Source organism: Corylus avellana, chromosome 5 (assembly GCF_965113065.1).
Source record: "Corylus avellana chromosome 5, dhCorAvel1.hap1.2, whole genome shotgun sequence".
NCBI classification, from domain to species: domain Eukaryota; kingdom Viridiplantae; phylum Streptophyta; class Magnoliopsida; order Fagales; family Betulaceae; genus Corylus; species Corylus avellana.
This window is the reverse complement of record NC_142494.1, coordinates 24,439,563-24,456,967: the sequence shown is the minus strand read 5'-3', so window position 1 is coordinate 24,456,967 and position 17,405 is coordinate 24,439,563. Positions and strand designations below refer to the sequence as shown.

Below are 17,405 nucleotides of genomic sequence, written 5' to 3'. Positions count from 1 at the left end.
CTCCAACTTCGTATATATAAAGGTGGAAGACTGGGTATTTCGTATCCTGTGGTCAGAGATTGATGGGCTTGATCTCAAACAAAATAGGACCATTGGATTATAAAAATGACGACATTACACCATATTAGCCACACGAGGGGGGAAGTTTTTTGAACATAGCCTTATCTTTACCCACCACAATGGCAGTGCCACGTGGTTGCCTTCAGCTTCATAATCTTATCTCATCCAAATGAGTGATGGCGGTTAAAGATAACTTCTGGCCAGCCTTTTTCCTTCCCTTCTCTTTCAAAATTTTCCTCGTATTGTATGTTGCAAAGGACAACATTCCTAACTTAAGCATGACTAATCTCATTAATTACATTTTTATTTTATAATTATTTCATAATATTAGCGTCCAACTAATCTCTGATGAATGCTTTAAAGAGCTTAAAAATAATTTCGTTATGATTTAAAAACTCTAAATTTCAAATAATATCTAAAAACTAATTATTTAAGCTATTATATTAGCGATTTAGCGTTATGAAATATTGTTATAAAATAAAAACATAATTTATAACATTCCTCCTTAAATATTGTCCTTGTCGAGTTAGGGCGTAGGATTTGGAACTGACAATGAGGATTGGCTAAAAACAATCAGGAAATGACCACTCGCTTAAGTGTTTGTAAAGTCAATACGATGTACATATATATAGCAGCGGCCAAATTCACTCCACATGTCACGGGGCCTCGCATTATTTGTGCATAAACTGCAATTCCGCATAATTAAGACTACTGCAAACCCAAAATAAAAGAACCGTTTGCAATTCATGAAAGTAGCAGTCTTTTCCTTTCCCCCAATTAAGTTTGAGGTGTTGAAATACTGGAAATTATTGTGTATGTCTTCTTTTTCGACGGTTTCTTCCAATGTTGTGAAGTAAGTCTCAGATTGTCCACCATCTAGGGTGATAGTTCACTGGCCCAAAATTTAAATCTTTAAGTGGTTAGGTAAGTACTATGGTGTAAATTCGAATCTCCGTAATAGAAAATTCTTATGCCTGATTAATATAAATCACCTTGGTTCCCATTAATGCTCTGGTGGGGCGAGCGGTTAAGCTATGGCTCGGATGGTTCGGCTGGTCTTGAGGGTGCGCTTGTGGTTTCCGTCATCTAAGTCCCTCTCAGGTTGGTGCTACTATGGTCACGCCCAGGTAGAATAACCACAATTAGTCTCCTCCTCCAACTTTTTTAGATTAAAAATAATAATAATAAAAAAAAAGTCTTGGACTATCCAAATACATGCATGTTCGGGCTAATGGGCTTCTTCAGAAGGACATTCTTGTTAAGTAATGATCAAGTGATTAAATTTACCTATTCCTATTAGCTTAGCTTTTTGGATAAATAGATATTTAACATGGTATAAGAGCTAAAATTCTTGGAATTGAATATTGACTCCGTTAATTCACTCCATTTAATTTAAATATTCTACATATTGGGCCCCACATATTAAAAGGGAGTTTGAGCCCACACGCAAGGGGGTGTTATGGTGCGTTTGAGATTGAAATTTTGCTTTTAAGCAAAATCATGATTTAACTCAAAGTTAATGTCAAATTATAAGTCATACTTTAGTTTGCAAAAGGGGTTAAAATGAAGTCTTATTTCACTGTTATAAACAAATGTTCTTATTGGTAATTTGTCCACGAAACCCCAATTATATGCTAATATTATCCAAATATTCAATTTATAGAAAAAAAAATATTTTTTAACATGTTTTACCAATACATGTGTGAATTTAAAAAATAACGATTTCGAAAACACAATTTAAAAAAAAAAAAAAAAAAAATTCAAAATTGGACTTATTAAAACCGTAATCTCAAACGAATTATTAAAGTACTGATTAAGTGATTAAATTTATCTTTTCCTATTAGTTTAACCTTTTGGAATAAATAGTGATTTAACATTTCTTACAATTGACTGCCCAAATTGCAAGCAATTGCACTGGATCTTAACCCCACTCTCGAAAGCCTTTTATATTCTCACACACTCTCTTTCTTTGCAACTCATGTTTGTTATCCTCTCTCTTCTTCGCAGCTCCTCAAATTATAAGAAAAAAAAAAAACTGACAATTTTTCATATCAGCCAAATTTCAAAAAATGTTTTCCAAACTATTTTTGTGGTCGCAAACAAACAGCCAAAAAAAATAAAAAGTACACAATGACTTAATGTGATAAGGGTGAATGCGTCCAACTCGGTGATTTTTTGGGACAAAAGTTTTGGAACGATGAATTGGTGGGAAAAAAAAATGTACGAGTGTGTAAGGAGTAAAAGGAAATGATAAGACATGGGATTTGAAATTGTGGTACAAGTAGGGGGCTGTAGTGGACCTGATGAAGGGACTATGGTTCTAAGGAGGAGGCGTCCCCGATGTAATGGGTCCATTAAAAAACCCTACAACTCCAAAATTTTTGTTTGGGCCCTTCTCAGTTTCAATAGGGCCATAGTCAAGCCCACACGATTTAAATATATGACATTGATTTCTTTGAGAAAAAACTCATTATTATTACACAGATATTCTCCTTGTCTATTTTTTTTTTTTTTGGGAGAAACACTATTTATATCAACGTTAAAATTTTCAATGAGTTTTACATTTTTGACCTCAACAAGTATAGGTGAATGTGCAAGACAACAAAACTTATAACCTTTAAATTTTTCTGTATAGCCAATAAAATATTCGTTGACAATTTTAGGATCCATTTTCTTTAATTCTTGAGAAAAGCTTAAAAATAGTTTTTTTTTTTTTTTTTCCTTTAAAGGCCCTATTTCCCAATCCAATAATTAGTGTTCCAAAACTTCTACATTTGCATTAGATTTATGAGTGATGCTATACAAATTTTTACTTTTACATTTTCACTCTCAGAGTTTGTTTGTAGTTGTGTTAGAAATGGTCAAAAGTATTTTTAATACTTAGATAGTTATGCCAAACAAATCGCTTGTATGTTTGGTAAAAAATTCTTTTATTTTTTTGATTTTTTTTTTAAACTTTAAAAATGACTAATATCAACTTTTAAGAAAATCTTAAAATTAAATCTTTTTTTAAAAAAAAAAAAAAACTCTTTTTTTATTTTAAAAGTTCTACTTCTCAAAGCAATTTTAAATATGCTCTCAGACTTCTTAATGTGATTTTTAAAATTATTATTAAATTAAAATTTAATAATAATTTAAAAAATTACATCAAAGAGTATCAAAAATGAAAGTGAAAATGTGTGTAGTATTACTTTTAAATTATTGATCATCCATCTATAATTAAATCCAATGGGTGGCTGCTTCAAGTTATGTGACTTCAAGTACAACGTACTAGATAAAGAGTAATGTTTTTTTTTTTTTTTTTTTATATGTCCACGTAAGAGGGAGAGAGAGAATTCAAACTAGTGACTTCTACTTCATGAGACGTGATCACTAGCCGATTAAGCTCCCTCTTAGGGACAAAGAGTAATATTATTATTACCCTTTTATCACACGGATTTAAAATTTTTTTAAAAAATAACTTTAAAATGTATTTAAAATATGACTTTTCAACCGCCACAAAATTGGTAAAAAAATAAGTATAAAAACTCAAAAAGTAACATTATTCACACAGAAGAAACAATGAGATTACCAATTTACCATTCACGGAACAAAAAGGAAAAGGAAGATATATATATAGATAGAGTCATAGACCACTGCACGCCCATAGAATCGAATCAAATCCAGAAACCGGTAACCGGCTTTTGTTCCGAAAGCGGTATTGGGAAGGAAATTCCCAAAAACCAGGAGCTGAAGTGGGGTGTTTTTTTTTTTTTCTTTCCACGAAATGTGGCGATTGGGCCGCACTCTGACATCTGAACTTAGCCGCCACGCGCTGTCCTCTCATTCTTCATGTTTTCTTGGACCTTCTTGCATGGATGGCACATCTTACACCTTTTCTTCCTCGTCCGGCACGTGTCCTTTGTGTTTCAGAACTTCTTTATCAACCATCCCCTAAAAGAGCATGCTTAAGGAAAAAAGTCCCATAAACAGTAATTTTTTTTAAAAAAAAATAAATAAAGTAGAAAAGAAAGAAAAGTGCAGTTGTAGTAGGGTCCGGCCATTTTGTTCGATAAGAGTTCAAATTTATCCTTAACTATAAGATTGGATTAGCCATAAGTCCTCCTTTATTGGATGATGTTAAGGAGGACAAGAATATATCAATGCAGAAAATATATATATATATATAAAAGAGAAGTGTTAGGGAGTCAAACAAATAAATATAAAAAAAATTTAAAATATACCGTGAATGACAAATAAAGAAGAGAGAATTACATTTTTTTAATTGAAAAACTTTTGCCACGTCAGTTTAAAATTTTTTTTGAATTTATTTGTTTAACTCTCTAATATTTCTTTTTCGGCAAATGTCAGAATAATTGAATTGAGTTGTCTGTACACTTATTTAAAATTTAATAAATGCATTTTTACCTTATTACGGGGCGATAAAGCACAAATAATATAAGGAATCTTGATCCATGACAAGATAGCATAAAGTGAGAACAATTTATAGAGCTATGTTAAGTGTAATTATTTTAAGGTGGTTGTTTGGTTAAAGATAATCAAAACAAAGAACTTAAAGAAATAAAAAAATTCACCCCAAATTGCAAGCATATCCACTGTCTAAGATTTGACTTCAAATGAATGGAATCACTGTATCAAATATGACTACAACTGTTCTTGACTTTAAACAGTGATCCTAGGTTCTTTGTTTACTGTTGAACTTCTATAATCGAGGAGGCCGGAAAAGACCTTCAATGGAACTCTTTATTTCTTTTTTTTTTTTTTTATATATATAATTTTTTTGGATAAGATCTATAACAATATTTTCACGAGCAGGGAAAACGAAAGTCAGAAAAGTGCGTGGGAGATCATCACGATCCACCCACCATGCATTTTGCACTTCAAATAAAAATGATTAGGTATTTAAATCTTTTTAGGCAAAAATAGGAGGACATTGCCACCTCTTTGACAGATTGCTAGAGCACATTTACACCAATTGAAAGAACCGAGCTTGAGTTTTTTTTTTGTTCAATTAATTAAGATAAAAATATGAGTTATTATTGGATCCTAGTCGAAGCTCATGACCTAACATGAAAAGCTTATAAAGACTTAGCCTTTGATGCCGTGTGTGTCACTTCTATTTGACGAGTTTGGATTGAATGATTTTTATCTTTTGTTTTTCATGTTGCCATTACCAATTAATTAAAAATTACTTTTATTTTGTAGCCATATTATTTTTTGTTCAATCATTTGACTACCTAAACGGATATAGTTTTTTTTTTGTTTTCCTCTCTATTTAATTCCATAACAGTAGGATTTGACTGTTGGAGGGCAATTAAGAAATTAAAAAAAATATATATATATTAAGAATAATAGGACAAATACGGGTTGGTTAAGTCTGTTTTAAAGATGTATAAATTAATTAATAGACGCCCTAAACCAGTTGCGCCGCGCTTGTTAGATTCTTAGAGGGAGCAGTGGCCCACTTGGGTCCAATTAGTTCTTTGATTAACTCAAAAGTAGTATCCAGGGGGAATGAACCAAAGACCGAAACATATTTAATTATTATTATTATTTTTTTTTGAAGCGTATTGGAAAAAAGAAAAAACGAGAATAAAGGAAGTTGTAATTTAGTAATTGATTCTGCAGGTCGGTCAACTAAAACAACTCTAAGTTTGGCTCAGAAAGTACGAAATTAATTTAATAAACACTAAGGCCAAAAGTACGCAAGATGATAATGGACCGACTCCAGTCTAAATTAATACTTTTTTCTTTTTCTTTTTTTTTTTATCTCTCTCAATTTGAATATTTAGATGTACATCTCGTCCCACTACCACTCCCATATTATTTTATGTGAATGATCAGGGTAGTGGTATTAATTCCAAAGTTCGAGCAACTTATGTCTAGTAAAAGTCGAGTATCATATAATTACGCCAAACATTATAATATATATATGTGGTGTTCTTAATGTGAAGTAGGCCCACAGATCTTAGATCTTGCACGCTCAAAGTCGAGTTTCTTCCACGGATCAACAAATCAACAACCGTTGATTCTCTATTTATGATCAAACAATAAAAATGGATGATAGCCACAGTGCATGTGATTTCATCAACATAAACCTTCTCTGGAGTGTGACAGCTTGGAACAACTTCGTTTGACCGAGACAGGATAAGATCAAAGCTCGTAAAGATTGCTAGTATAATTTTTACAAGATCAAGAAGCCCCCTGATTTTTTAGAAAAATTGTGTCACAGCAAATTCTTATATAATACCCTAGACAAGGCCACTTTTATGTGACTCTCTTACTACGAAGAAATAAACTAATTAAAGAAAGGTAAATAGAACTCAAGTCCTGCGTATTTATATTGGAGTAAGGCCCGTCATTACAAGAAGAAAAATACTCCAAATCATTTTAGGAAAATATTACATAATAATATCAAATTATATGGAGATATAGACTGAAAAATGCTTATTTTTCTCTTCCGATCCTTCTTCCATCTTCTCACTTATTAAAATTTTTTTCTTCCACTTTTGCCCTCACTTCAGACTGAAAAAATGACGCTTATACCTTCCTAAACATATTAATTTTATTTGTTTGGAGTGAGGGCAAAAGTGGAATAAAAAAATTTAAAATGACACATGACTGTTCACAGTCAATTTTTGACTGATAGAAGTAAGCTTTTTGTTATAAGATGGTAGTTTAATGGGGTCAAATGTCATAGTTGATAATTCATAGATAGAAAGTGTCAAAACACTGTAATTTATGGGGCAAAAGGTAATTACCTCTTAAAATTATCATTGAATTTGTGAGGCTTATGTAAGTTTTACACATGGTCGTCGATTCAACAATAATTTTAAAAAGTAGTAAAATAGAAAAATAGATGTATAGCACAACATAAATTTAGTGTAAATTTATGATGAGGTGGCTTTTGTTGTCGCTACAGAAGAAAAGATGAGGTGGCAATTTAGTGTAAATTTGTGCTTTATATTTGGCAAAGTGGGCACTTAAATTAGGTCAGGAATAGTACATTCTTTTTAATATATTAAAGACTTGGGGGGGTGGAGGTGGGGATTGAGACAAGAAAACCTAGGAACGGACAAATATTATAAGAATAAAACAAAGAATTAGAAGATTCACGTTAGATTCTGCAAGTTGGCCACATGAGAAAACATTTAATTTATGTACAGATGCAAGTTGAGCCTAAAAAGCTAGCTGCCAAAATAATTTAATTTAATTAAATTGTGGAGAAGATTGCCACGGTACAACAATAAAGTAATTATATAAGGCACTGTGTCCTCCACCGGCCAGGTACAAGTGAAAAGAAAAAAGAAGAAAGAAAAAAATCTATTACATTAAGGTGAGATTCTTATTCAATTGGGATAATTTTGAGTAGGAGTTTCAAAAGAGTAATGTTATTTTCATGCCTATTTATCATATTTATATTACACCAGCTAGAACAGGCTACTCTCTACATTCCAATTTATTTGAATTGGAGAATATTCAATTAGTTATAGTTGATGGGTATTTAAGTTTTTTCACATTTTGATGAGACAAAAATATTCCTCTACAGTAGCTAACTGAATATTATCCAGTTCAAATGAAATTGAGAGGATCCTGATTCATGTTAGCGGGCGTAACCTGAATATGATAAATGTGTGAAGTATAAAGCTCGATCGAAATTACAGTATGGATCTTAAAAATACTTTTACTACTAAAAAGTTGTGAAAAAAAAATGATGTTTGGTAAAAGGTTTTTTTTTTTGAAAAAAAAAAAAAAAAAAAAAAAAACTTAAAAATGAAGTTTTTATTTTTTATTTTTAGTTTTTAAATATACTTTTTGTTTTAAAATCTCTATTTTTCAATGCAATTCTAAACATGTTCGTAGTATTACTTGTTTATAAACGAATTTGGATTGCTAATAATTTCAATTAGGTTGTTGTGTAAATGGGGTATTTTGTACCATCTGATAGGAAGCAGACACTTCAACTTGAAACACCAAATGATTTTTATTCTTTTGATAAAATACTCATTGATAAAACTCTTGATTGGTTTTAGAGATTCCAGTGTTGAGAGTTCAGAGGTTGGTAGAGGACGATGAGTTGGAACGAATGGAAAAATCCATAAAATTTATTTGAATTAAAAACATGACGTGTCAAATTTCTATTAAATACTGTAAAATAAGGTTTAATTTACACCACATTCTAATAGAATGAAGTCTCATTTGAATTATGTGACGTAAAAAACACTGCAGTATGTGTTGTTATAATTTTTTTAACAGTTTAAATTTAATATATTTAAGGATTAAAAAAACAATATGTATAAAGTTGATAATTGAATTGAGGCAAGTTGGGGTTAAAGAAATATTGGTTGTTAGGTAAGCATCCTATCCGGCCAACTGAAACAAGCATGGATATATATAAATATCCCGATGGTGTTAGGTGTGCGATTGCCGTGAGCCATCACCAACTTATTGGGATATTCACAATCCTTCCTTGAGTTCCACAGGGAAAATGAAAGACGTGTAAATCTGGTCATCAAACGTACTCACGACAACGACATTTCAAACTATATCTAGTTGTGCATCTTTGTTTACTGTGTAATTTTATTTTATACAAAAGCATCGTTTTTTAATGCATATATAATAAGGTCTGCAGTATTTCACCAACTAATGCAAACCATCGCAAATTGCCATTTGAATTAATTCAGGGGAAGCTTTTAATTTGAGATAATTTCTCTAAATGTAGAGATGTAAGTTTTAATTTCTGAGGGATTCCTTGTTCTTGTTAGTACTATGATCTATCTTTCCCCCAACTAATAAGAAAGCTCTGGTGGCTCTGTAGCAATATCAACAAGTCATGATCATGAGGTTGGCAATATTATTTTGGAAGGCGATTCTTTGACAATAATTCTTGCCCTTTATCGGGGATCACAAATTGAAAGACAGTTTTTCTTCCAAACTCAGTCAGCATATTAGGCTGCTCACAAAGACACTAGTCTTTGTATTCATAATTTAGCTCGATGGACGTATCAAACAAAGTCTACGATAGCATTCATTATTCATGCTACGATTTTTTTCCATACTTGAACTTTCTCTTGACAATATGTCTGTAATCTTGTTTGTACTCTTTCATTTTCTATAATCATAATAATAATAAGAGAAGGAAGAAAAAGAAAAAGAGTGACGTTAGGAATGATAAATTCAAAGAGAAATGACTGGTATTAATAATTATCAGTTAAACCAGTCCCTTCATTTAAAAGGGTAAAATTATCATTTTATAATTTTTTTTTGACAATTCTACCCTTCATTTAGAAGGGACCAGCTCTCCTCCAATTGAATTCAATTGGAGAGTATCATTCTCTATTTTTTTTTTTTTTTATAAATTTATTAAATCGACCATTAAATTTATAGCATCTATTATTATCTTAGGTAGAGTTTACAAATTAGAAATTAGAATTTTAATAATTAATTTATAAAAAGGTTAAATAATTAATACCCTTGGGGTTTGGAAACTTTATTTTTACCCCTCTGGGGTTTCATTTTTATCACATGATTCCCTTGGGGTTTTGATAAAGGACCAAGTTAATCCATCCGTTAGTTGACCGTTAAGACTAACACGTGGACCAATCAGATGTTGACATGTGGCACATATTTAAATTTTTTTTAAAATTAAAAAAATGTATTTTTTTAAAAAAAAAAAAAAAGAAAAGGAAAAAATTTGGGGGTGACTTATGCCTAGGAGCCACCCCCATCCGGCCAAATGGCCACCCCCAATTTTTTTTTTTTTTTAAATATATATTTTAATTAAAAAAATATAAAAAATTAAATAGGTGCTACATGTCAACATCTGATTAGTCTACGTGTCACTCTTAATGATTAATTAACGAATGAACTAACTTGATCCTTTATCTAAACCCTAAGGAGGTCCTATGATAAAAATTAAACTTCAAAGGAATACAAATAAAGTTTTCAAACTTCATATGTATTAAGTATTTAACCTTTTATAAAATTATATAAAAAAATATTAACCCTGGTCATTTATCAGAATTTCAATATGAATTGATGTATAACTGTCTATGAGTCCATGACAGACTTGACAGTCCGTGGAGCTAAAAAGAAGTTTTGGATGCAATTAAAAAGTGGGTCCAAATTACTGGTAAGCGAAAGCGGGATAAAATTATTTATTTAAAAAGAAAGCAGTTTCTGAAATTGGGGGCTATATTAGTCTAGTCTGGGCTGTCTAGCTAAAGCTTGCTTGTTGGGGGTGTTATTAGCCAATACGTGGTTTTCCCCAAAAGCGGTTTTCCAATAATACGACCCTCCCAAAAACCAGGAGCTTTTGAAAGAGGTGGCATTTCCGTGATATGTGGCACTTGAATAATAAAATACCACTCTGACATCTCTAGATGTTTCCGCCACGCGCTGCCTTTGCCTAATGCATGACTTTTGTACGCTTCTGCATGCAACATCACCACCTTTTTTCTCATCCTCATCCACCGTCCGGAATCTCAACTTTCCCACGTTAATAATATCTTGTCATTTACTGAAAAAACTAAATACAATGAGTAGGAAACAAATAATATTAAAAATTCACATGCCTTTTAAATTATCACTTAATTAAAACTTAAGAGTGTTTGTCATTGTAATTTCATTAAAAAAAAAATGCGATTTTATTTACTAGATTGTCTGGCGTTATGGTTTTAAAAAATTGCGATTTTGAAAACATAGTTTTTTTTTTTTTTCTTTTCTTTTCTTTTAACAAAAAGACGTACAATTTTAAAGGCTAAACTACGATTTTAAAAGTTAAATTTTGATTTTATCAAAAGCTTAACTGTATTTTTAAAAATTATATTTTTAAATTGTACATTTTAAAATCATTATTTTTATATTGTACTTTTTGAAATCGCAAACCCAGACAGACCTTAATAATGGCTCCCCAAACTTTCAATTAGGAAAAATGTTCATTTAAAACTACAAAAAAATTAGCAATGTCTTCCCTAAATTACAAAAAGAAAATAACAAAAATTATCCTAAATATTTTTCAATAAGACAAAAAAACTCTAATCAATTTGAAAATAAAAGAAAAAAAAACATTTAATTTTCAAAAAAAAAAAAATTCCACACCCTAGTTGTTTATTTTTCAAAAAAAATTAGTTTTAATTTTTTTTAAAAATATTTTATTAAGAGTATTTTTGTCCTAGGAAGACATTATCAAATTTTAGTAATTTAAATGATATTGTCTCAACTGAAAGAAAAAACATTATTTTGAAAAAGGTATAGAAACTTTAGCCTAATAATAAAGAAAAAGAAAAAGATAATAATTTGCGGATGAACAGCGAAAACACTTTATAAGAAGTAAAAGTCACATTCAATGCCAGCAATGCACCAAACGGAGGTCGACATGGTTCTAGGATGTGCGCTTGTCCTCCACGTTACAATCTGACTAAAACCATTGCGAAGGACAGCCACTTCAGTCAATATATGAATAATTATATAGAAACAAATTAAATCCTAGTACTCAAAAAAAATAATAATAAATAAATAAATAAATCCTAGTACTAAGACTACGAGGTTACACTTTAATGAACAAATGACATATATTTTATGTACTTGAAATTAATTCTTCCTTCCATGGAGATGGAGGCAAAATCAAATGATTTACTAAATAATTAAATACAGTTTGACTTTGTAGATCAATTGCTTGGGATAATGACTGATCACGAGTCATATAAGTATGTTCGACTCTTCACGGGAATGGACTCTCAATATTTCATTGAAACGGAGAACAATTATTTCTTATTTTGTTGAATTTAAAAATATGTTATAACGTTATTTAAAAATTGATCCAAGGGTGAATTGATTTAAATATATGCTAGTTAACATTATTTTAGCATTTTTAACTAATGCGGCATGCTCAATTCTGGATAGGAGTTCCTTACAATTTTAAAGATTATCAAATTATGAGAATTTATGTCGTTTCTCGCATCGAACAATGCGAAAAATGCTACCTATTAACAATGTGAATCAATGAAAATTGAGTATAATTTAATTATTTTATTGCACTTGATGTCGTAGAAAAGTTTTGAGCAAAAAACAATTTTTTGATTTATTGAAGATGAAGTGTCTTCAAGAGCGAAAAAAATATATATATTGAAATAAAAATTAATTTCAGCTGCCTTGATAATATGTCACATTTTTCACATGTAGCATTTTTAAAATCGGGCTAAATATATCTATAGCCCTTGGGCCAACACGCCAAAATATTTATCTCCATAAGGTTTTTTTTTTTTTTTTTTTTTTTTTTTTTTTTTTTGAGAATTTATTCTATGGGTCAATCGAAATGCCAAGAAAATTCCTACTGTCAATTTTTTTTTAATTGCAGTTATATTCTTTGAAATGCATTGTTTTGCCACATCATCATAATAATTTTTTATTAATTTAATTTAAATAATTAAATAAAAATTGAAGGGGTGGCACCCCAACCATTATGGGGTTGCCAGGGGTGGCTTCCGGCCACCCCTTCAATTTATTTTTATTTTAAATTTTTTTTGAATTAAATTAATAAACGTGGTAAAACGGTACGTTTCAACCAATCTAACGGCAGTTAAAAAAATTTGATGGTTGGAATTTTCTTGACATTTCGATTAACCCAGAAAGTAAATTGTCGAAAAAAAAAAAAACTTAGGGAGATAGAATTTTTGGCGTGTTGACCCTCGAACTTTAGATATATTTACCCTTAAAATCGATTAATGCAAAAAAAAAAGAAAAAGCATGATTTTAGAATATATATAAGAGATCTTGTTTCACTCGATCCACCTTCTTTATTATTATTATTATTTCTATCTTGGTTTAAGGAAGGAAAAAGCAATATGAATATATGATGATGCACATAAACTTTTTGAAATTTTCCATTATTTTAAAAAGGGAATGACTGAATGAGGAGTTTACCCGAGTCGAACTTCTTTCCCAGTCAGCGCTAATGACGAAACTTGATTCTGTTTTTTTCCTTTTTTTTTAATATTTTTTGGAGCAACACTTGGTTTACTTTGGTTGTTTATTTCTATTACATAAGACAATATTTTTCAATGTTGCCTCTGAGTTTTATATTTTGGTCATATTGAAAATTTAGACGTCATTTACATCATTCCACATCAAGATATGTTTGCATCTGTCAAAACCCAGTAAATATGACAAATAAAATTGATTGATGTAATTGTTTTTTTTTTTTTTTTTTATAAATGAGACAATCGACGGAGAAAGAAACAAAATTCAAAGAAAAAAACAGTGCAGGAAAACAAATACAGACCGACGAAAAAAATTTATAGATGAACAAATGTGCATCGTTCATTCCATGATTAATGATTGAGCCGTAAAATTTTTTCTTTTTAAAAAAGAGAAAATTTCCATTTGGATTGTTTTCACGTGGGTCATGTTTAATCACCCCCACAATCAGCCTAATCTTAATTTGACATCATGTCTTATAAGATAAGCATGAAATTGGAGAGAGAGAGGGAGAGAGAGCAAAACCGTTGGCTATTTGGGTCATGTAGTGCGCCCACAGTCCCGAAGAAAAACCGGAAACCGGTCACCGGTTTTTCCCAAAGCAGTTTTAGAACCAATACGACCTCCCGAAAACCAGGAGCCCTTTTCCAAGTTTCACTTATTGTTTTTATTTATTTTTTTATTTTTGTAAAATGTTAGAAAAACCAGAGCTCCAGGTGGGGTAGCCTCCCACGATATGTGGCGATTCGACCGCACACTGACTCCTCTACGTGTCCGCCACGCGCCGCTCTTTTCCTTTCTTAATTTTTGTACCCACTTGCATGCCATCCTCCACCACATCCTCCCACTATCTGACCCACCTGCCCCATGTGGCTCGTCTTCTTCTGAGCATAACTACCGTCTTACCCTCACCCTTTACTTCCTCTATTGTACACAGAAAGGTTAATTTCGGGAATAAGAACAAGATGGCCAAGAGTGGTTCGGAATAAAGTTTTGTTTTTTACCCCCACTTGGGGTCGACGGCTTTACGTCCCAATGGCAAGACTGTTTAGTAACCCTTGATTGGGGGTCGGTTACACGCGCTGTGAGTGAGATTGGTGCTAGGATTTCCAATTCTTTTTTGTTTTGGTTTTTTAAAGCTTAAAAACTGGTGCAATGCCCAATCCCCTTGAACGTGGAAACCAGTGTTGTAGGAAAAGTAAAAACAACTGCGTACCCCAGTACTTGAAAACCTTCCTTGGGCGAACCCCACAACCTCTTCACTTAAATACCCCACACAACCTTCTTATTATTCTCCCCCATACCCTCCAAAAACCATACAAACAAGCCTCCTCTTTCCTTCTCTCTCTCTCTCTTTTCTTTCTGTATTTGTTCAGTTTGTGGAGAAAATGCGTATGAGCTGCAATGGGTGCCGGGTTCTACGCAAAGGGTGCAGTGAAAATTGCAGTATCAGGCCTTGCTTGCAGTGGATCAAGAGCCCCGAGTCTCAAGCCAACGCTACTGTTTTCCTTGCTAAGTTCTACGGCCGCGCTGGCCTCATGAATCTCATCAACGCCGGCCCTGAACACCTCCGACCTGGTTAGCCCTCCAGACCTTATTTATTATACGTTTGGAAAAAGATAAATTAAAACTTGATTAAAAAATAGGTTCAGATTTTAACGTGTCGCTTTATTCTGTTTTTGCATGAACCAAACAGGCTTTATCTTCTGAAAATGGGGATTGACGTTTTTGTTTTTTGGGGGTTACAGCGATATTTAGGTCTTTGCTATACGAGGCATGTGGGAGGATAGTGAACCCGATTTATGGGTCGGTCGGGTTGTTGTGGTCCGGTAGCTGGCAGCTCTGCCAAGCAGCAGTGGAAGCCGTGCTAAAGGGTGCGCCGATCACGCCGATTACGTCCGAAGCCGCGGCCAGCGACCATGGGCCGCCACTGAAGGCATACGACATTCGGCACGTGTCCAAGGACGAGAACTCTGCCGCGTCCAACGATCCCCACCGGATCAGAACTCGGTGCCGGTTCAAGCGCTCTGTGATCAAGCCACGAGCCGGCAAGGCCGGGAACGGTGCGGCCGTCGACGGCTCGGCGCGGGGCGTGAAGCCCAGGTACGAGGGTGGGTGCTGTACGGACGAGCTGAACCGATCGACCAGCCACGAGTCGTCTCTGAGCCACCAGTCGGAGCTGGCGCCGAATGTGGAGGGCGAGAGCAAAGAGACCGAGAGCATGTTATCGGTGGAGACGGCTGAGGCTTCGGTCTTGTTCCGAGCCGAGCTGGAGTCCGTGGCTAAGCCCGATGAGCATGCACAGGACAGCGAGATAGGTCTGGAACTTACTCTAGGATTGGAGCCGTTGTCACGTGCCGGTCACGTGGTTCCCGTTAAGAAGAGAAGGGTCGATGCTTGTGTTGGCGGTGGCTCGGCTGAGTTCAACGCCGCGTGTAAGATGGAGCTGGGGCTTTAAATTCTAATTACCCGGCTTAGAGTGAAGCCTAAGTAAAGAAAACTTAAAAAGTCAAGTCCAGTTTTGACGACTCAGATCGGCTTTGTCCATTTGCATAGAAGAGATCATGACCCTTCCTTTTTTCTTCTGGTTTTCCTTTTTTGACTGTACTTTTTTTTGTTTTTTTTGTTCTTTCCTTCTTTACCCTTTGTGACGAGGTGTACAAAATGTGGTTGCAAATATAGAAGTGGTAAATTAACAGAGGGAGACAAAGCAGAAAATCTTTGTTAAATCTTTCCTGAGTTTTTACGCTATTGCTTGCGACCAAATCTGAAACAGTAATTGCCTGTTGCGTCGGACTTGGTTTTTCTTTTTTCTTCTTCAAAACGTACGTACACGGTTTTGGCGAAAGTACTGTTGAAAAACGTAATCACTAGGCCTCGCTACAAGCTTGACCGCTTGCGCATGCAGAGACTTTTTTGTTTGTACATGGACTGTCGGTTCTGGGCGTAAAAAAAATTGGTGACGATTACACGTTTTCCTTGTTTTTGGGTGTGGGATTAAATGCCAGTGAATGAACTTTAAGAAGAAATATCATTGATGATGTGCATGCGGTCCGCCATTTGTCCCATGGAAAATGCTTGGCTCATGCAACTCTTATACTTTAGGTAAAATAATTAAAAAAAAATTTATAAGTCTTTTTTTTTAGCTTAATTATTTCAGGTAATAGATTGCATATAAATTTCCTGCGTCTCTCGCCAATAGATTGCCCCAATCGGTTTCTTCAAAGAAGGGGACAAATATTATACTATGACTTTTCTGCGTAAAATATTTTTTTTAGAAAAATATGTTTTGGTGGTTGATACAATCGAAAACTTATTTAGTTTCAAGAAAAAAAGGTTTTGTTTTTAGATTTTGTAAATTATTTTTTGAGTTTGAGTTTATCCTTTGTCAAACCGTCTTACCACTGGCGCTCATTTTTTATACAAGCTAATCAATTTTAAGTAAATAATGTTATCAGTTCTTGTGTTCCTTTAAAAATGATATGGGTCTTAGAATCACCATTGGACTTGTGATTGATCATTATTGAATTTTGATCAAATGGTAATTTTAAGGGCCATATTATTTTTAGAGGGATACATGAGTTATAGGATTCTCATTATATTTATTTTGAACACATGTCATTCAAGAATTTCCTCCTAATTCAATTTCAAGGAGAACTTGTTGTGTGGATGTTTAAAATTAAGCTCATCTAACTCATAAAAGCTTAGGATCAGGCTTAGGTGTTGTAATTAATCTCTCTACCAGTGCTAAGCTGTAATTCTTGTTGCATTAAATGCCTATATGCTTTCTAATGAATAAAAATACCTATTTTTCAGAGGCCAAATAGCAGTACCCAAATAATTATTTTATACAAAAAGAGATCAAGGATAAAAAATGTCCTAAGATTAGACAGAAAAAAGAAAAAGCACAGGTCTTACATTTAAAAAGATACTTAATTACTTATCATATAAGAATAGTCAAAGATTAAATGGTAAGTAATTAAAAAGATAACATTTGACTATTCACATCAATATATGGTAAGTAATTAAGTATCTTTTTAAATGTAAGATTACCTTTTCTTTTTTCCCTTCTGAAGTTGTGATATTACATCAGCTACAGATGCTACCATCGATAGCTCGTGAGTGGTGTTTATCGAGGTTAGAATTGTCCATTCCAGACTTCCTGGGTTGAATTCGAACTACGATGATTGTTTTATAATTGTTTTAAATAATTACGAAGAATTTCCTATCAAAATTTTCTTCTATACATTAATAACTCCACAATAATTTCAACTGCCCTCGTACTCATCGTTGTAACCTACAGGAATCGAGTTCAATTTTTCCTTTCTCATTAATGAGCTTCTAAACCATATATGCAAAAGGAATTT

The 17,405-nt window shown here is 33.0% G+C and overlaps 1 protein-coding gene across 1 annotated transcript; it reads left to right on the top strand.

Annotated features, from left to right (window-relative positions):
* Positions 1-14,227: 14,227 nt before the first annotated feature.
* LBD40 (LOB domain-containing protein 40) lies at positions 14,228-15,789 on the top strand. The gene is made up of 2 exons (XM_059594241.2): positions 14,228-14,616; positions 14,787-15,789. Exons 1-2 carry the CDS (start codon positions 14,427-14,429, stop codon positions 15,494-15,496), a joined length of 900 nt encoding a protein of 299 aa, XP_059450224.2. The 5' UTR covers positions 14,228-14,426; the 3' UTR covers positions 15,497-15,789.
* The last annotated feature ends 1,616 nt before the right edge of the window (positions 15,790-17,405 follow it).